Consider the following 20731-nt stretch of genomic DNA (forward strand, 5'->3'; position numbering starts at 1 on the left):
ACCGTACATCGTTTTCCAAAAAGGCATCACCACATAGGAGTGGAAGGGGGGGGCGATAAAAATCCATCGCCAAAGTGGTTGAAGTCAAATATACAAAACGAGTCTCGTAACGACTCCTCGATTAAGCGATTCTCATCGGGTCCTACAGTCGCCTCATCATTGCACACCAAGCCGCACTGACCGGCGCGGTGAAGTATGGTCAAAACAAAAAACGGAACAAACGGGACACGAACGATGACAAGGCCGACACGTGCCGCGCCGAGGCCTGCATCATCCAGCAGTGGTTCGGAGATGTGCTTTTTATGTTAAATAAATATTAGTATCATTGTCAACTTATCATACAAAAATATATATATATAACTGCCATTGTGCGCCAACATAGTTATCCCAAAGAACAGAGAGAGATAAACTTAAAGTCACACAATATTCACCACGAAAAGCGAAAATGGAATTATTACATCATTAGGAAAGTGCTAACATGGAAAATATAATTCCGCAACTTGATTTTTTGTTGAGGGTACTTGAGCTTGAAATTTGGAGCGGGTTACGCGATAGATGCCTAGCCATGTCCACGAAACAGTGATTAACATAATTTTAAATCGGCTCTTTCTCCCAACTCAAATTTCCAGATTCGTCGTATAAATACATACACACACGGAGGTAATCACCGCCAATATGATTGTTAAGATTAATACGATCATTCATTTTTTAGATTTTGCGACGCACGTAGTAACGATTCAGCCGCATGTTTTTGGCGCGTCGCCCTCCACCAGCCAACACCGCCGAACAAATGAAATGGTCACGTGGTGGACAAGCGTTTGACGATTGTCATCGGTTGCCTTTGGCGGCGAAACCGGCGAGTCGAGGAACGCTTCTCAACAGTGAAGAGGCGAGACGTTTCGCTTGCAACTGCGTCAGACATCGTCAGGATCGCGTTTGGCTGTGTCGGGTGGCAGAGGGTTCAACAACACAACTTTGGTCAGATCATTACATGGCCTGATCCAAACATCAATTTATAATTTTAAATATACATTTCATATATATGATATGGTCTAACAGGTGACAGTTGCATTGTTTATCACTGTGACGACACTTCTTCTTGGTTCTTTTGGTAAAGTCACGTAGAAGGGAAATAATAAAATAATAAAAATAAAACATAATAAAATAATTCTCACGACGTTTCGGCCACAACGCAAGCAGCCGTCCTCAGATGAAGAACAGGGCTGTCGGAAAGACAGCGTCCGAGGACGGCTGCTTGCGTTGTGGCCGAAACGTCGTGAGAATTATTTTATTATGTTTTATTTTTATTATTTTATTATTTCCCTTCTAAGTGACTTTACCGAAAGAACCAAGAAGATGAATGCCTGCAGTCACGAAAGCTTTAAATCGAAATGTGACGACACTGTCGTCAATTGTGAACCGTTGCGATTACAATTGCCGTGACATGCTGAGCGGTGGCTTTCTTCGGCCGATGCAAACCAAACCAACAGCCCGTGCCACGTGGCTTTCAAACCAGGGGCGGAGATCCTGCACTTTGCCTCGGGTTTAATAGAAAGTTCAGTTACCTTTGGCAGGTAACCACACACACGCACACCTCAGTCCCTTCTGTCACCGCACGAGGCCTCTCGGTTAAGATGCTTTTTTTTCCACTGGCTGTTTGCCATGCCGAGCCGGGGCGCCACGGTGGCTAGGAGATGTTAACTACCTCGCCTGGTGTGCAGGAGGTCGTGAGTTCGATCCCGACCCTGACGCCTGCTGTATATTTGGAGTTTGCGTGTCTCTCTCTCATCATCATCACGGTGGCTAGGAGATGTTAACTACCTCGCCTGGTATGCAGGAGGTCGTGAGTTCGATCCCGACCCTGACGCCTGCTGCTGCTGCTGTATATTTGGAGTTTGCGTGTCCTCTTTCTCGCGTGGATTTATCCTCCGGGTCCTCCGGTTTTTCTCCCCGCATTTAGAATCGACGTGCGTTTAGATTATGTGCCTGCTATAAATTTCCACGCGATAAGCCACTTCGTTGAGCTATCATTGTGATAACCAGGTCGCTTATGAAAAAGAGCTGTGTAGTAGCCCAGTGGGCCTTACCTGATGCAAAAAATGTATATACATCCACAAAACCAAACCGTGATGCGCTGCTGGAACCTCAGAGCAGAGGTCGCAATCGGGTACCTGATACCCGTACCCTACCCGATACCCGGCTACCCGTTTGTGACCCTGGTGCGGCCGGGTACGGGTACGGGTAGGCCGTGAGTCACTGGTGAGTAACCGTTTGTCACTCATTTCGGGTAGGGTACGGGTAGCGTACGGGTACCCGTACCCGGCCGGGTACCCGTACCCGGCCGGGTACAGGTACGGGTACCCATTTGCGACCCTGGTGCGGCCGGGTACGGGTAAGGAAACAAAACCCGTTTGCGACCTCTGCCTCAGAGCAACATCTGGATCTGTCTTGGGGCCAAGCAGGGCCAGGGACGGGCCTTCAGGAAACATTCGTTGCATCGTTACATGCAGAGGACTCTCTCAATGCATTTTCGCGTTGCCTCGCTATGTGCCGCTCGGCGTGATGTCCGACGTTTCGCTGCATGTGCTGGGAGCTTCTTCAGGAACTGAACTTTCTCGATAATGCAGCGTAGCCAGCTGCTGCTGGTTCTTGACGCGGATTGGCTCGGCAAGAAAAGAGTTGAGTTGCTCGGCTCAGTTCCTGAGGAAGCTCCCAGCACGCGGAGCGAAACGTCGGACGTCGTGTCACACAACACGCGCACGGTACAACCCGAAAACGAAGAGGAGAGAGAGAAGTACACGAAAAATAAATCGTCCATCAGCTCCCGTGACAACAACAACAACATCAACATCCGGACAGTGGGCACAGGCAGGCCAAGAGGGCACCACGACCAGCTGGGTACAGCGGCTCCCACGCTCACCGACGGCTCACGGGTCACCGGCCAAGAGCACGCGGGCGGCGCTACGAATGATGGCTTTAATCTAAGTTGTCTTGTGGTTGTTGTTGTTGTTGTTTGACTTGCATCCCACTGAGATTTTTTGAGCGTTGGTGTACTGTGCTTTTTTTCTGGAAGACTTTGCAGTTTTTTCCTGGATTTTTCTGTTTGCGCATAGTCACTTGAAGATGTTTTCTTGTTCATGTTTTTGTTTTGGTGTTTGTTGCAGTTGCACCCGATTCAAGAGCCGAATGGCTCACAGGGCTATACCTAATACATGAAACTGAAAACTAAACTGAAGCTACAGCGTGGGCCGTGTGGGCCATTCATTGCCAAGGCCGTGAACGGAGACCTCTGGGTCGTCGTTAAAATCATCCGTTACCTTCCACCACAGCGCAGCGCCAGGCCGGATGCTGCCGCCATGAAATATTAAATATCTTCCTCTCGTACTAAACGCTTTGCTTTCGCCCCCGTCGCACGAATGCGTGCGGCGTTTATAAAAAATAAACGAACCAGTAGAATAAATTACCACAATTACTTATTTTTTCTTTCTCCGAGCGAGAAAGTCAGACCTCCCACAGGTATTTTACCTTCCTTAATCAATGTGCTTTTTAGGTGGGTACAAGGAAGAACGTAAGCACCCAGACGATAACGAACGCCGAACAGATGTGTGCGCGCGATTTAAAATGCTTAATCGAGAAGAGGGCTATAACCCTCTACAAAATAAATATATGACGATAATAACAACGATGATGACGGCCGTAATAATCATAACAATCTTCCCCTCTGTGTACCGACGTGAATTACGCGGTCGACCGGTTTACAAAACACACGGCGACGCAGCCTCAACTCCCTCACAAGTTCGTAGACAAACTCAGCAGAGCGTGCGCCACGCGCGTGTGTGCGTGCGCCACGCGCGTGTGTGCGTGCGCCACGTGCGTGTGTGTGCGTGCGCCACGCGTGTGTGTGCGTGCGCCACGTGCGTGTGTGCGTGCGCGCGAGTAAGACGCTGCCTTTTGCGCGCCGGTAACTTCTGCCGCAGCGACCGCGCATTTCAAAACCAAATGGCGTGGGAGGGCCGCTCACAACCCAGCGACGGGCCCACGCCCCCAAAGAACGCCAACGTTCCGCCCTCCGCCCCCCACCGTGCCTTCCACACGAACATCTTCAAAATGCCTCTGCGAGCCAAGTCTGGTTATAAATACGCAAAAAAACAGCACGCTACCATGGAAAGCTTTCGTTGGAATCTTCTTCTTTGGTTAAAAACACAAAACGCGCGCAAAAAAGGTCCACCTGGACCGTGACCCCGCAATGCCAACCCAAGACGTCACAAACGTCGCGCAAGAGACGGAGTCGAATCGGAACCCCCCCCACCCCCCCCGCTGGGAGGGACCGAGTCACTGGCCCCTTGTTTAGTTCTGTGGAGGGCACGCTTGGACTGCGGTCCCGTCTTCGCGACTAGTGCAAAAGAAAACCACACACACAAAACCAGGAAGACGGATTCCCACACCGCGCCCCAAAGGAGTAGCAATGGCGGCAAGCGGCGGCGGCGGCCGTCCCATCGCGGGCTCTAAGCAGAAATATATTTGTCGGCCCCCCCCCCCCCCTCTCCGGCCCACCCGCCTGCCCCCCTCACTTAGATTCATAAACTCATAGCCAGACGACAGAAGAGGTACAGACGCCAGGTGGAGATACGCAGAGACGAGAACAGAGAGGTGGACATGAGACAGATGGGGCCAGCAGACGGAGTGCAATGGGAGGAGAGAGAGAGAGAGAGACACGGATACGACAGCGTTGAGGAGAGATGAATTAGCTTGCCCGTGTCCATCAGGATCTCAATTCGAGTGGACGTTTGTCTCACCCGTACTTTCTCCACAGCAATTTGGGGCCCCCCGGGCTACTTGGGGGCCCTGCGCTTTTGCTGAGTTTGCGTGCGCCTTGCGCCACCAACCGGTGGCGGCTCTCACGACGTCGACAGAAAGGGGGGTCCATCTCGCTCCCCCCCCGCCCTTCAGCTGTTGGCGTTTCCGATTTCCTCCAGAATCCGGATCAGGTTTTGCAGCCCGAAAATGTATCCCTGGTCAGGCCCGTCGTGCACGGTGGTGTCCTCGCGGAAGCCGCTGCAGGTCGTGTGGGCAAAGTCGATCATCCGCACGTCCACCTGCGGCGGCGGTGTCGTAGCCGCAGCGGCAGCATCCGACGACGACGACGGTGAAGGCACGGCGGAATCCGGCGCCGTCATCGCGGCCGTCGCGGCCCACGCGTGCGGCTCCGTGCCGTCGTAGATGACGAGCAGCGAGCTGGAGTAGAAGCGGAAGGAGGAGCGCGACTCCAGCACGGACTGCAGCGCTCGCAGGCGCCTCGTCACCGGCGCCAGCAGCTCCGTGCGGAGGCGCCGCCCGTTGTGCAGGAACTGCAAGATGGCCCGCTGGAAGCCGTCCGCCGACAGCTCGCGCCCGTAGTACTTGTTGCGGCACAGGAAGTCGTTGGTTTCCGCCTGGTAGACCTACGGAGAGAGGCGGGGGAGGGGCGGTGGTGACGGCGGTTGTGCGGTCAGCGCATTCGGCCACGAACCCGGCGACCACCTGAGGTCAATTCGCGGTCACGGCTGAAGGCGGTTCCGCGACTTGGTCAAGCTGTCTATCCATCTGTGTGTCCGTCGGTCGGTTAGTCTATCCATCCGGCGGCCTGCTGGACAGTTAAGTCTGTGGGACAGTCTGTTTGTATGTAGTCTCGTTATTTGTCAGTCAATCGGTGTTGGTCAGTCCATCGGTCTGCATCGTCTGCCAGTCGATCCGTCAGCGCATTAGTCGCTTGGTCAGTGAGGCGCTCTGTCGCCGAGCCTGAACGGTCGGTCAGTCTGTTGGTTCGGCAGTCCGTAGGGAAGGCTCACTGAGCTGTATAGCACTTTTTCAGAAGTGACCTGGCCACAACCGATAGCTCAACGAAGTGGCTTGTCACGTGAAAATGTAAAGCACACTGCATGTAAATGTGAAGGGAAAAACCTGAGGACCCGGAGAAAAATCCACGCGACCACAGGGAGAACACGCAAACTCCAAATATAATACAGAAAGCGTCAGGGTCGGGATCGAACCCACGACCTCCTGTATACCAAGCGAAGGAGTTTAACACGTAGGCTTTCAAGACCAATATCCATAATAGAGTTGTAGTTTTTTTAATTAGCTCTCGTAAATATGAATGAATCGTTTGTCAAGCCAACAAAACGTTCCAATTAGTCACTAGTTCAGCACACCGCTGTGTTGGAGGAGTAAACCCACGACATTTACCATTCCAGCACCGTGACGTTTCGCCGCTAATTACAACAACCAGCCTCACCAGGCGATAGCCAGAAGTGCGGAGAATTCCTCTAGCTGTTAGTTCATCAGTCGGTCCATCGGTCACTGCGTGCGCGTCTGCGCAGACACGCGCGTGTCTCTGCGCGCGTGCGTCTGCGAGTGTGTGTCTGCGAGCGTATCTCTGCGCGCGTGTGTCTGCGAGTGTGTGTCTGCGAGTGTGTGTCTGCGAGCGTGTGTCTGCGCGCGTGTCTCTGCGCGCGTGTGTCTGCGAGCGTGTGTCTGCGAGTGTGTGTCTGCGAGCGTGTCTCTGCGCGCGTGTGTCTGCGAGCGTGTCTCTGCGCGCATGTGTCTGCGAGCGTGTGTCTGCGAGTGTGTGTCTGCGCGTGTGTGCCTGCGAGTGTGTGTCTGCGAGTGTGTGTCTGCGCGCGTGTATCTGCGCGCGTGTCTGGGAGTGTGTGTCTGCGAGTGTGTGGAAACATTTAGGCTGGCCTGCCTACGATCCATCCTGGGTTTAACCAGGCTGGATTGTGTGAGGAGCTCACAAGTCCTTGAAAGATCTGGGCAAAGTCCCATGGGTGAGCTCCTCCAGCAGGCAAGGCTGCGTTGGCTGGGTCATGTAGCCCGCACGCCCAGCCACCGCATGCCTAAACAGCTTTTGTTCGGCCGGATCGAGGGGGCTAAACGGGCGCGGCATGGGCTAGAGAAGAGATGGAGTGATGTGGTACAGGAGGACGTGGAGCTGAGTGGACTTGTCGATGACTGAGTTGCGGCCACTACGTCTGCAAATTTGCGCGCGTTACAAATTGTACTATTATTATTATTACCAGCGGTGTCAAGATCGGCCTCAGTGGAGGAGGCTCGTGAAGGACGCTACTGGGCAGTTGGAGGCAGTCGCCCTCCAACAACAACGGAGGGCGGAGGAGCGACGCTCACAACAACGAGCGGAGCGCCGAGTGGCTAAAGCACAGTAAGTTGGCACAGTAGGGGGCACAGGTGGTGCATCAGCCAGTCATCTCGGTCATCTCAGTCAGTCGACCCGTGGCAGCTGGGTCTGCCCCGTGACCTCCTGCCAGCGGGCGTTCGACACTTCACGTGGCCTCAAGGTGCACATGGCCTGGCACAAGCGTCGTGGTGACGTCACAGCCACTTAGTGGCGAATGGCGGTTGTTGTTGTTGTCTGTGAGTGTGCCGCCCGCTCACCTGCATGCCGCAGATGCGCACGCCGAGCGAGCCCGAGGTGCTCCGGGCGCACTTCTGCATCTGCCGCGCCTTCTTCTCCTCGGAGGCGTCGTCGCCGTGCTGCCGCGTGCCCATCTTCAGGTCGAGGATGCACGGGCGCGAGAAGCGCGACACCACGTTCTCCAGCAGGAGGAAATCTGCGCCGGTACGCCGGGGAGGTCAAAGAGTTGCGTCGTAAATCTGGCGGCGCCGACAGGCGGGAGGTGGGGAGGGAGGGAGAGGGGGGGGAAGGCGGTGGGGGTGGGGTGGGGTGACGCGTGGGGGCCACTCGTTGAGCACGCACACGAAGGAGCGAGGAGTCCGTTTACAAGGCAGACGCGGGGACCGTCGAGAGATTTATTTAGCTTTTGGCGGCACGTGGCGACGTCCGGCGCGGCGGGGGGGGGGGGGGGGGTGGAGGGCCCGCGTCCCAAGTGAAACGATCGAATGGAGACGTGAAGGAATGAACGGCAGAATGAATCGACGAACGTATTCATGTACGGGGCAAGGATACGGAAGAGCTGCCGCTCCTTGGCCTCCGACCACATGCGGCTCATCTGCTTGCTGTGGCAACTCATGCGCCACGTGTGCAGGCTGCAGTTCCCGTCGCTGGCGCCGTGCGCGTAGCTGCTGCTGCTGCCGTTGTTGTTGTTGTTCTCGCTGAGCTCCACGGTGACCTGCGTCTGGAAGCGGAGCTGCACCTCCAGACTCTTGACGTCCGTGTTGCTCACGTGCAGCTCCAGCTCCACGCTCTCCACCTCCTGCGAGCTGCAGGGCGACGGCGCAGCAGCAGCCAGCAGCAGCAGTAACAGCAGCAGCACGCAACAGCAGCACGCACCACCAGCAGCAGCCAGCAGCAGCAGTAACAGCAGCAGCACGCAACAGCAGCACGCACCACCAGCAGCAGCCAGCAGCAGCAGTAACAGCAGCAGCACGCAACAGCAGCAGCAGCAGCAGCAGCCAGCAGCACGCAACAGCAGCAGCAGCAGCAGCCAGCAGCACGCAACAGCAGCAGCAGCAGCAGCAGTAACAGCAGCAGCACGCAACAGCAGCAGCACGCACCAGCAGCAGCATCCAGGAGCAGCAGTAACAGCAGCACGCAACAGCAGCAGCCAGCAGCACCCAACAGCAGCAGCACGCAACAGCAGCAGCACGCAACAGCAGCAGCCAGCAGCACCCAACAGCAGCAGCAGCCAGCAGCAGCACGCACCAGCAGCAGCACGCACCCAACAGCAGCAGCAGCAGCCATCGATTGTGATTTTTCACTGCTTGTGACTGACTGACCGACCGACTGGGTTTCTGTCTATGGCTCTCTGTGTAAGTCCGCGTGTCTCCGAGCGCACGCGAGCCAACCGACCTGGTGGACACCTCCTCCTGCTCGCACCGCTCGCCGCCGCCGCCGCCATCGGAGGAGGAGGACGACACGGCGGAGGAGCGCGTCGTCACCGTGCGCCGGAAGTGCTGGTGCCGGGCCCGGCAGCCGTCGGGCGCCGTGGCGGCAGCGGCGGCGGTGGCGGCTGCGGCCAGCTCGTCGCGCTCCGAGTGCGGGTAGGCCACCAGGCTGATGTAGCCCTCGCTGTTCTCCTCGAAGCAGACGGACACCACGCCTGCCGGGGGCCCGACGGAGCGGCGGGGGGAGTGGAGGGGGGGGTTGGGGTCAGGGGGTTAATTTCGTTGGTTTTTCGTTCGGCCAGAGCAGCAGCAGCAGCAGGGTGCGTTGGCACTGCGGCGGTAAGGCTGGTGACCACCTCGCCACCCGACCCTGCCTGGGCAGCTGGAAGCGCCCGGCTTCAGGTCACCACCCTCGGGCGCCATCCGTCACGCCGTGACGCGTGGAGAGACGTGGTCGCGGAACGAAATGTGAAAAGCGCGTCAAAGAGAAGCGCGCGCGGAGGATCGCGCGTGCGATTGCGTCGAGAGGCACAGCGGGGACGGGGGGGACGTACGCAGGCCGCAGACAAAGCCTAGCGGCCGTCGAGAACGGGGCCTGGGCTCGCGGCGGAGCGACAGCCGACGGGAGGGAACGCGTTCGCCCAGAGAGAGGAAGTCCGCCACGGAGACGGAGGGGTGGAATTGGCTCGTGAGCAGTCGCTGGGTGGATTATTATTGTTACGTCGCATGGCCGTGAGAGACTGGTATCGGGAGTCCTTCAATCCAGCAGCGGATGGAACACGGCTAATGTTGACATTTCTTTTTTTAGACGAATCAAAAATCGTCTCCTCCCCAGGGCCGTTGTCCTGCGACTGATCGCTGCGACGACCCCCAGATGAAAACGGTGGCGAGATGTTAACTACCTCGCCTGGTACGGAGGAGGTCGTGGGTTCGATCGCGACCTTGACGCCTGCTGCTGTATATTTGGAGTTTGCGTGTGCGTCTCTCTCTCTCTCTCCGTGGTCGCGCGGTTTCCCCCCCCCCCCCCCCCCCGCATTTAGAATCGAGTATTCGGCTGCTGTGAATTTCCGCACGATAAGCCACTTTTCGTTGAGCTATTATCATTTGTGATAGCCAGGTCACCGCTGAAACAGAGCTACGTAGCTCAGTGGACCTTACCTGATAAAACTAAACTAATAGTTTAGTTCTAGATTCAAACGTCCTCCTGGCAGCGCGTCGCGTCGCGACGGCAGGAGGGACGCGGCGGAACCTACCGGAGATCTGTGAAAAAGAGCTTCATAGCTCATCGGATTCCTCCAGTAAAAAAACAAATAGTGTGATTCCGATTGTTTTACAGCGAGTAAAAGAAAACAAACAACGGATTCGGTATTTTGGCCGCTGTTGCCGTTACGGATTTAGCGGCGCCAGCTCAGCAGCTTGGACCTCCGGGGCCCACCACCACCACCACCAGCACCACCCACGCCGGCCACCTCACCGTGGCGCTCTACCCCAGCCAGGCGGCTGTCATCGGACCGTCGGAGCAAAGCACCTGCGCTTTGCAAAAACTAAAGCAAACGCAAAGAATAAAAACCGAGCGCCTTAAAACTGACGCAGGCCACAAGTAATAATCCGCCGCCGACCTCGTCCGTGGGAGGCGAGAGACAAGGAGAGAGACACGGAGAGAGACACGGAGAGACACGGAGAGACACGGAGAGAGACAAGGAGAGAGACATGGAGAGAGACATGGAGAGACACGGAGAGAGACACGGAGAGACACGGAGAGAGACAAGGAGAGAGACACGGAGAGACGCGGAAAGACACGGAGAGACGCGGAGAGACACGGAGAGACACGGAGAGACACGGTGAGAGACACGGAGAGACACGGAGAGAGACAAGGAGAGAGACACGGAGAGACACGGAGAGAGACAAGGAGAGAGACACGGAGAGACACGGAGAGAGACACGGAGAGACACGGTGAGAGACACGGAGAGAGACACGGTGAGAGACAAGGAGAGAGACACGGAGAGACACGGAGAGAGACACGGAGAGAGACAAGGAGAGAGACACGGAGAGACGCGGAAAGACACGGAGAGACGCGGAGAGACACGGAGAGACACGGAGAGAGACACGGAGAGACACGGTGAGAGACACGGAGAGACACGGTGAGAGACAAGGAGAGAGACACGGAGAGACACGGAGAGAGACACGGAGAGAGACAAGGAGAGAGACACGGAGAGACGCGGAAAGACACGGAGAGACGCGGAGAGACACGGAGAGACACGGTGAGAGACAAGGAGAGAGACACGGAGAGAGACACGGAGAGACACGGAGAGAGACAAGGAGAGAGACGCGGAGAGACACGGAGAGACACGGAGAGAGACACGGAGAGACACGGTGAGAGACACGGAGAGAGACAAGGAGAGAGACACGGAGAGACACGGAGAGAGACACGGAGAGAGACAAGGAGAGAGACACGGAGAGACGCGGAGAGACACGGAGACCCGGAGACGCCCCCCCCCCCGGTGAGACGTGGAGGACCTTTACAAGATGTTCCCGCGAATTAAGCGGGGGGGGGATGGGGGGTTACAATCCACACCGCCAATCAGCTTTTGCCAAAATCCGATCAGGCGTCGCACGAGCGCCAGGATGAAGGGTGAGCGCGTTGAAGCGTTGAGGCTGACGTTGTTTACGAGCAGAGGGGGGGGGGGGGGGGGGGAGTTTGGGGCTTTAAGGGCCGCCGGTGGATTGTTGGTGCCACGGTTAGCGCCCTGGAAATGTTGAGTTGGCAAAACCTCTGCGACTGAAATACAAAACAGTCCTGAGCCGTCCATTCACCAACCTACATTGACCAGGGTGGTGAAGTCTGGTCAAACCATCCCCATGACTGAGGGTGATGTGGGCAGGTGTTTAATTCAGAAGGTTAACAGACAACTCATTATTTTACATCATCAGCATTCGTAGCCATGATCAATCCACTGCTGGATGAAGGCCTCCCCCCCAAGCCGTCATGATCTGGCGTTGTCGCGATCGATATTGGAGCACACGAGCAGATTTCATCCCTCCATCTCTGCGGCCGTCAATCTCTGTCACTATTCTTGACCATCGGTCGTCTTACACTCATTACACACAAAGTGGTCGCCGCCATTGAACCACAATACCTTACGGATCTCGTCTAGGAGCATAAACCATCATCACGCGAACTCCGGCCATGCTCGCAGCAGCAACTTTTGGCTCAGCCGTCGGACAAAGGCGGCCACCGCATAGCGCGCTTTCAGAAGCGCTTCTGCGGGGCCGTCTGGAACGCTGTTCCATCCGACATTAGGAAGCCACTGGAGCTAAGCACTTTTAAATCAGCTAGATTGAAAACTTTAGAACTGCTTTTTGTGTTTAGTTTGTTGTCCTTCCCCCGCACGGTTGGTTACGTACGGTGCGAAAGAAGTTCAACAGACATATATATAAGACTCAGCCTCAATTGAGTACCTGGTGCGGTGCGTAAACATAGCCACTGGGGAGACAAAGGCGGCCAGGCGTTGTGCTGGTCACCCACCCCCTCGTGTGCCGTGCCAGCCTTTAAGAGGTGCTCGTGAACAGCGCATGCATCATCCCTTTTCCTGAGTCAGGGATCGAACCCAGCGACTTCTCGCTGTTAGACACAGGTGTTACCACTACGCCACCACTCCCGCCCTACATTGTAAAGGTGCAGTGATTGCACACGATGGTGCAACGATGGTGCAATCACTGCCGCTACCCATGCATGGGGAGAGCCGAATAGCCGCTCCGGGCTCCCCACCTCCGATTAGTGCGGTTTGTCTACGTACGGTGGGAAGGAAGTTCAACCTACACACATAAACAAACACACACGGACATATTCGACGACACGTCGCAGTCATATCGGATCCATCCACCACCCCCCCCCCCCCCCCCGTGACGGATGGACGGACAGATGCGCGTCCACAACGCACATACCGAGCTAAAGCACGGACGCACGCTTAGAGAGAACCTCCGTCGTAAAGCGTCGACACCGATGCGTGGGGCGTTTCGCTCGGCAGGGAGGAGGCGGGGAGGGGAGGCAGTGGGGGGGGGGTTTATGACAAAGGCGACGAATTCGCAGCAGTGGCCAACGCGCGCGACCTCTCGTGAGCGAACGAGGCCCACGGATCAGACGAGGAGGGGGGACGTGCGTGCACACCGTGTGTGTCCGCGCGTGCGTGCGCGTGTGTGTTCACGGACGTGTGTATATTTAGAGACGGGCACGTGCCCACCGCGAAGGCCGTACGGCAGCGGGGACGCGCGAGCGATAGAAGCCGCGCGCTCGGTGTGCGAGCGGTCAACCCCGTCCCGAGCCCATGGCCTCCCCACCACCACCAACTCCCCACCACCACCACCACCAACTCCCCACCACCACCAACTCCCCACCACCACCTCCTCCCCACCACCACCACCTCCCCACCACCACCTCCGCCCCACCACCACCAACTCCCCACCATCACCACCAACTCCCCACCATCACCACCAACTCCCCACCACCAACTCCCCACCACCACCACCAACTCCCCACCACCACCACCAACTCCCCACCACCGCCTCCTCCCCACCATCACCACCAACTCCCCACCATCACCACCAACTCCCCACCACTACCAACTCCCCACCACCACCGCCTCCTACCCACTACCACCACCAACTCCCCACCATCACCATCTCCTCCCCACCACCTCCTCCCCACCACCAACTCCCCACCACCGTCCCCCTGGACCCTGGAGAAACCCCGCGGAGCGAAAAACGACGGCCGTGGTTTATGATCCGTTTGCGAAAATGGAAAGGCCCCACTGAAGGCGATTTCGAAAGCGCACGCAGCGCGTGCCGGCAATTAAACAATCGCCAGTCGATTTTCAACCTTGTAAGTGGTTCTCGGCGAGTGTCATTAGCGTGGGCCACGCTGGAGGGCTATTTTTAGGCTCCCCTTAGTAATGTTCCAATGCCAACGTGCGCCCGGGGAAATAGTTTCCAAACCGTCCCTGCGGTTTCCGAAAGTTCGTTCTCGCGCCTGCCCGCCATCCATATGGTTCACTCGCCAACCCATCCGTCTGACTTCCAAAATTTGCATGTCCATTTTCTCACCCGCCCCCCCGCTCTCAGCCTTGCAGTCGCTCGCTCACCCGCTCCCTTACCCACGCACTCACTCCCTCAACCACTCACTCACTCGCTCACCCACTCGCTCACCCACTCCCTCACCCACTCCCTCGCTCAACCACTCCCTCGCTCAACCACTCCCTCGCTCAACCACTCGCTCACCCACTCCCTCGCTCACCCACTCCCTCCTTCAACCACTCCCTCGCTCAACCACTCGCTCACCCACTCCCTCGCTCACCCACTCCCTCCTTCAACCACTCCCTCGCTCAACCACTCGCTCACCCACTTGCTCACTCACTCGCTCCCTCAACCGCTCCCTCAACCACTCACTCACTCGCTCACTCGCTCACCCGCTCCCTTACCCACTCACTCACTCACTCGCTCGCTCACCCACTCCCTCACCCACCCACTCCCTCACCCACTCCCTCACCCACTCCCTCACCCACCCACTCCCTCGCTCACCCGCTCCCTTACCCACTCGCTCGCTCACCCACTCCCTTACCCAACCACTTTCTCGCTCACCCGCTCCTTTACCCACTCACTCTCCCGCTCACCCACTCCCTCACCCACTCACCCACCCACTCACCCACTCACCGCAACCACACGCGAAGATGCATACCGCTGGGAGGAGAGCAGCAGACACAGGATCGCCTTTAATAATCTAAGGAGGCGGAATCGAACCGACGACCTTCAGGTCCGCAGGTCCAGCATGCTCACCATTACGCCACGGAAGCTTCGCTGTGCTAACTCCATCACAGAGTAGATTACGCATCGCACCTCCGATTAGCGCGGCTGGCTACGTACGGTGCGGAGGAATTTCAATATGCATGAAAACTAAGTACATATACACGATAATACTGGTAGGAACCTCCTGGTTACACCAGCCCACAGGGGATTATTGTGTCCGTCCGTCCGTCGTGCAGGGAGGGGCTGGGTGGGGAGGGAGGGAGGGGCTGGGTGGGGAGGGCGGGGAGGGGCTGGGTGGGGAGGGTGGGGCTGAGTGGGGAGGGGCTGGTCACCCCGTGGTGCCCTTATAAAACTCAACGTTTAACCTACTCACGCCGGCTTGTGCCCGCCCTCACAGTCGGGCATATTTGCGGAATACACCACGCCGCCGTTGACCCTGGCCATTGACCGAGCAACCCAACGTTCCTACCAGCTCCCTCCGCAGGAATGTGTTACGTAGAGTATATATCATTATTACGTTTGGGAATCGAACCCGGGTCGCGGGGTTTGTAGCGCAGCGCACTAAAAGCTACACTACCGCTCCCCACATATACATACACATATACACACACATAAACTCCGTACGCTGACCGAGCTGCCAATCGTCAAGACACGTCGACAGCGCAATGCGATGGTGAAGTAGGGCCGACAGCTCCCCCCCCGTCCCAGTTCCCACTCTAGCACCCCCCACCCCCCTCTCTCCTCACCCAAGAGAGGCGGGTGGCGCGGTTCTGCGTTATCTGAGCGGCGGCGGCGGCGGTGGTGGCGGCATTCCGCGCGGAGAAGTCGGAACGTAAACATTGTACTCATTGTGGTTGGGTAAGGGAGCGGTAAAGTCACGTAGATAGAATGTATAAAAATAGAAATACTTTTAATTATTAAATTAGATAGAGAAAAATAACAGCAGAAAAATAATAATAAAAATAATCTTTTATATATTCTATCTACGTGACTTTACCGAAAGACCCAAAGAGTACGGATTCCCGCGGTCACGAAAGCTTCAAGTCAAGATTTCACGTCAACGTTTTTGACCGCGTCCGCAAGTGGTCGGCGCGACCGTGCATTGGGTCCCGGTGAGCTGGTGGCGAGCGAGATCTCAAAAGCGGTCCCGGGACTCGCCTAAGTCGACTCGGCCGTAAACGAGCACTCGGCGCGGTCCGTGAACATCGGCACATGGCAGTCAACAGCGACCGGTGCTGGCCACACCACCGCTTCAAGTACCTAACCGGCCTTAATAGGCGCTCGCTAACAGCAGCCTATGTAGGCCAAGAGGGCAGATCTTTGCCCTATATGATGTACGTGCAAATGCTTATATAAGCGCGGACGCGTTTGTTTACATATACGATGACGGTGCATTGTCACACAGGGAGGGAAAATCATCGTCACGCGTTGGCTCTGCGATGGTTTTCAGGGTGCGTCTGCGCTAAAGTCTAACTAGCAGCAACGGTGACACCGAGACGACGGTGATATTGGACAATTATAACCAAAGTTACCGTGACCCAGAGTTTATATCCAGAATTATCGGGAACCCCCCCCCCCCCACCGTTACAAACGGACGGATGAGACACAGACGGACGGACGGACAGAGCTCACGCTTCAATGCTTTCAGCCGTGGCTGGGGTAGCGTCAATAAGAAATGTACACGTCAAATAAAAAAAAATCGATAAACACAACGAACTCCTCACTCCGCTGACGACGCGGGAGGTTTGACGACACGTGCGCTTAATTTTATCGCTCCGCGCGTTCTGAACATCGTGTTTCATTCCGAGCAGAGCCGGGTTCCTAACCGGAGGAACATCTGCTTTTGAAAGAGAAGGCTGCCCGCCCGTGCCCGCCCGCCCGCCCGCAAGCGCCCGCCAGCGTAACCTGAGCCACCGCAGCTGGTCCCCGGGCACAGCGGGTCAGGCGGGTCGGAAGAAAGAGCACGCTCGCACGCTAATATCCCACGCACGCCGCCGATATCACCCTCCGCGCGCTCAAACACGCCTCGCCATTTCCGCGCGCGCGTTCCCCCGTCACTCGCCTGCGAGGCCACGCGGGGCGACGCGCGCGAACGTTGCCAATCGGTTCGGTTCGTGCGGCGAGACTTGCCGAGTCGAGCCGAGTTTTTGTTTTCTTTTTCCCCTCCCTCCGCGGCGCGTACCACAGTTTTAAGAACCGCCAAGGTGCAGCCCGGCAAAACTGCTTTGCCCGCGGGTCGTTTCGGCCTACTCCTCCGCGCCTGCCGAATGTCTTGCAAGAGTTGGGAGCGCCCGAGCGGCTAACAGTGGTGGTGCCCAGCGGGGTGGATAGGGGCGGGCGGGGCGGTTGGGGAATTAGAAATCGTGTCCAATTGTTTCCGCTTCTTCCTCCGTACGGATGCCGATGTAGATGCAGGGCAGCAACTAAAATTTAACATCCAGGTGGTCAAGCCGGACAACCGCGTCAGGAGCAGCGGAGTGTGACGTCACCTTGGTTTGTCGTGGATCGGGGCATCGCGTCTCTTACGTGTTGCACGGTTCGTTCTGCACGACCACAGTGCCACGCTGCTGGAGAGGCTTTAATTTTCCATTTGTGCATCAGGCATCCGTATCTGCTGCCATGGTTCGTGCGGCGGATGCGGTTTAGGGTGGACCATAGGGCTTCGTGTGCGATGAAACCCAGGGGATCTCGATTCAACGGCAAGTGTCGGGACACGGAATCGAACCGGCTGCTTCTGGGTTGCAAGTCCACGGCGCGCGCGACCATTGCGCCAACCGCGGCGCTATCAAGCGGCGAACGCGCGAGGCTGCAGCACACGCCGAATGACAAAGCCCACGGCGGCCTCGGCTGGCGGTGAGAGAGTTAGACAGATACCGCCACCCGGGGCCGCGGCGTCCCCCCTCGCTTTTGCGGCCGGCGGCTAATGTTAGGCTGAGTGAACCTTGGGGAGGCCCGCGGCTGGGTATGTAGGAAACCGGCGTAGAGCGTGGGAGAAAAATGTTCCGGCTCCTGTAACCGGAGTCGAACCGGGGACGGCGTCGACACACCGATGACGTGCAGCGGGACTTCACGACGCGGGCGAAAGCCCCACGTTTTCGCGCCTATTAGGGAATCGGACTCGGGTCGCCGGGTTCATGGCGCGGCGCGCTAAACGTTGCACCGCCGCTCCCCGCGGCAATGCAAACACACACACACACGTGAGCTCACGAGCAGGAATTAACACGAGTGACCAGAAGGGAGAGACATCCTTGACCGCAACCCGGGCATCTGTCATCAGCCTCCCGCCCCCGCCTCCGCATCCACACCAGATGGAAATGGGAAATGCCACCGGCGTAGCCAGGGAAAGGGCTTGTCGGACTACGTCGTCAAGAAACATCGCGGGGCGCACGGCAAGTGCGGAGCGCAGAGCGCAAACAAATTCCCTGTCGCCGGAGAGCAGCGTCCGGGGGCTCTGAGTGCTTCGGGACAAACAGAATTCTCATCCAAAGGGCTCGGAACCACTTTCGGTAAAGGCATCTAGATCGCGGGCGGGCTGATTGGTGGGTTCACTGGCTGGTTGGTGGGCTGACTGGTTGGTTTGTGGGCTGGCTGACTGGCTGACTGGTTGGTTTGTGGGCTGGCTGACTGGCTGACTGGTTGGTTTGTGGGCTGGCTGACTGGCTGGTTGGTTTGTGGGCTGACTGACTGACTGGTTGGTTTGTGGGCTGACTGACTGACTGACTGGCTGGTTTGTGGGCTGGCTGACTGACTGACTGGCTGGTTTGTGGGCTGGCTGACTGACTGACTGGCTGGTTTGTGGGCTGGCTGACTGACTGGTTGGTTTGTTGGCTGGCTGACAGCAGCAGCAGCAGCAGCAATCCCTTCCATTAGCCCTGAGCCCTTCGCAAAAAGCAGCGCGAGGTGTCCTCCGGACGGGCCTATAAATACGCGCGGCCTCTATTAACGCGCCACACGGAGTGCACCGCCCTCCCCGCCGCAGTGTAAATCCGGCGCGCTTAGCCCCCCGCCTGGCGGGGGAAGCCACAACACGGGGAAGATAAAAGCGAGAGGTGAGCTCCCCCGGCCCATTATTGCGAGCGGTTGTTTGTGCCTCCGAGTGTCCGCATCGTTACGCGCTCCGCTCAGAATAGCCGCGCCACCGACACACTTCCTCGGTGTTTTCCCCGCCGAGGAGGGAGATGAATGTCAGGTCTGAGCACCGGCGGGTTCGGTCCGCCGATTGCCTTCTATGGCTCTATGTGCAAGTCTATGGGTCTCTACGTAGGTCAATGGCCCCTCCATGTACGTTTATGGGTCTCTATGCAAGTCTATGGCTCCCTATGTAAGACTATGGGTCTCTATGCAAGTCTATGGCCCTGTATGTAAGTCTATGGCCCCTCTATGTAAGTCTATGGCCCTGTATGTAAGTCTATGGGTCATGAATGTTGGCCAATGCCCCCCAGCGATGGACCGGACATCCACATGTGTATGTGTGTGTGTGTTTGTTTCAGTGTGGCAGAGCGGTGGTGCAGTGGTGATGGTAGTTAATTGCTGTGCTGGCGATGGTAGCGGCGGTGGTGATGGTAGTGGTGGTTGTGGTGGCGATGGTGGTGGCGGCAGTGGTGGTGATGGTTGTGGTGGCTGTGGCGGCGGTGGTGGTGATGGTGGATTTAGTAGTGGTGGCTGTGGTGTTGGTGGCGGTGGTGGTGACGGTAGTGGTGGTTGTGGTGGCGATGGTGGTGGCGGAGGTGGTGGTGACGGTAGTGGTGGCCGTGGTGGTGGCCGTGGTGGAGCGCGTACCTTTGTACTGCGGGGTGAACTGGCGCATGTCCTGCGGCAGGCTCTGGTAGAAGCGGTGCTCGCGCGAGATGAGCGGCTTGCAGATGGTGTGCTCGTCGTAGCGCAGCATGCTCGTGTGGCCGCCCACCTGGTGCACAAACGGCTCCAGCTGGACGCCACGCCTGCCCGCTGCTGGGGGACCACACGGAGGGAGATGGAACCGAAAAGCCGGAGGTAGGCCGCGGTGGTAGCGGTGGCGGCGGTGGGAGTGGTGGGAGTGGCGGTAGTGGTGGTAACGGTGGTGGTGGTGGCGGTGGTAGTCATAGTGGTAACGGTGGTAGTGGTGGTGGCGGTTGGTAGTGGTGTTGGTGGTGGGAGGGGTGGTGGTGGTGGTGGCGGTGGTGGTGGCGATGGTAGTGGCAGTGGTAGCAGCGATGGTGGCGGTGGTAGTGGTGTTGGTAGTGGTGGTAGTGGTGGCCATGGTGGCGTTGGTAGTCGTGGTGGTAATGGTGGTAAAGGCACCGGTTGTTAGTGGTGTTGGCAGTGGCGGTAATGGCGGTAGTGGCGGTAGTGGTGTTGGCAGTGGCTGCAGTGGTGGTAGTGGCGGTAGTGGCGGTAGTGGCGGTAGTGGTGTTGGCAGTGGCGGTAGTGGCGGTAGTGGTGTTGGCAGTGGCGGTAGTGGCGGTAGTGGCGGTAGTGGTGTTGGCAGTGGCGGTAGTGGCGGTAGTGGCAGTAGTGGTGTTGGCAGTGGCGGTAGTGGCGGTAGTGGCGGTAGTGGTGTTGGCAGTGGCGGTAGTGGCGGTAGTGGCAGTAGTGGTGTTGGCAGTGGCGGTAGTGGCGGTAGTGGCGGTAGTGGTGTTGGCAGTGGTAGTGGTGGCGGTAGTGGTGGCGGTAGTGACAGTAGTGGCGGTAATGGCGGTAGTGGTGTTGGCAGTGGCGGTAGTGGCGCTAGTGGCGGTAGTGGCGGTAGTGGCGCTAGTGGCGGTAGTGGCGGTAGTGGCGGCCCACTCTCTCACCTGCCGGGCCGGGGACGAACGTGTCGAGGGCGAGGCGCGTGGCCGAGTCCCTGCTGCCCCTGCGCTCCATGCTCCGCAGGGGCTCCAGCATGCACATGTCTCTCCTCACCATGGGGCTGGGGCGGCACACGCTCGCTCCTGCACAGCCTCACGCCGCCCACCGCGCTCCGCTAAACGACAGCAGCAACAGCAACAACGACGTCAATGTCAACCGCAGCTGTGATGACAGCAACAGCGGCGGCAAGAGAGTTGTGCTTCAACTTTGGCGCTCAGCTGAGACGATGATAATTGTCTCAGGGTGCCACGGTGGCCAGGAG

General features: G+C 57.6%; 1 protein-coding gene across 2 annotated transcripts in view; it reads right to left on the bottom strand.

Annotated features, from left to right (window-relative positions):
• Nucleotides 1-4586: 4586 nt before the first annotated feature.
• The window catches only part of LOC133355446 (inositol hexakisphosphate kinase 1-like), a 29737-nt gene continuing 13592 nt past the window's right edge, over nucleotides 4587-20731 (bottom strand). The window contains exons 3-8 of one of the 2 annotated variants that reach the window (XM_061572755.1): nucleotides 20415-20584; nucleotides 19420-19587; nucleotides 8807-9056; nucleotides 7964-8217; nucleotides 7432-7607; nucleotides 4587-5441 (exon numbers count right to left, since the gene is read on the bottom strand). In XM_061572755.1, the coding sequence (XP_061428739.1) occupies nucleotides 4947-5441; nucleotides 7432-7607; nucleotides 7964-8217; nucleotides 8807-9056; nucleotides 19420-19587; nucleotides 20415-20526 (1455 nt within the window). In that variant the 5' untranslated portion in view covers nucleotides 20527-20584 and the 3' untranslated portion in view covers nucleotides 4587-4946. Of the gene's footprint in view, nucleotides 5442-7431; nucleotides 7608-7963; nucleotides 8218-8806; nucleotides 9057-19419; nucleotides 19591-20414; nucleotides 20585-20731 lie in introns of both variants that reach the window. The other variant, XM_061572754.1, reaches the window with a different exon arrangement.

Source organism: Lethenteron reissneri, chromosome 51 (assembly GCF_015708825.2).
Source record: "Lethenteron reissneri isolate LAM-NWPU_2019-01 chromosome 51, ASM1570882v1, whole genome shotgun sequence".
NCBI classification, from domain to species: domain Eukaryota; kingdom Metazoa; phylum Chordata; class Hyperoartia; order Petromyzontiformes; family Petromyzontidae; genus Lethenteron; species Lethenteron reissneri.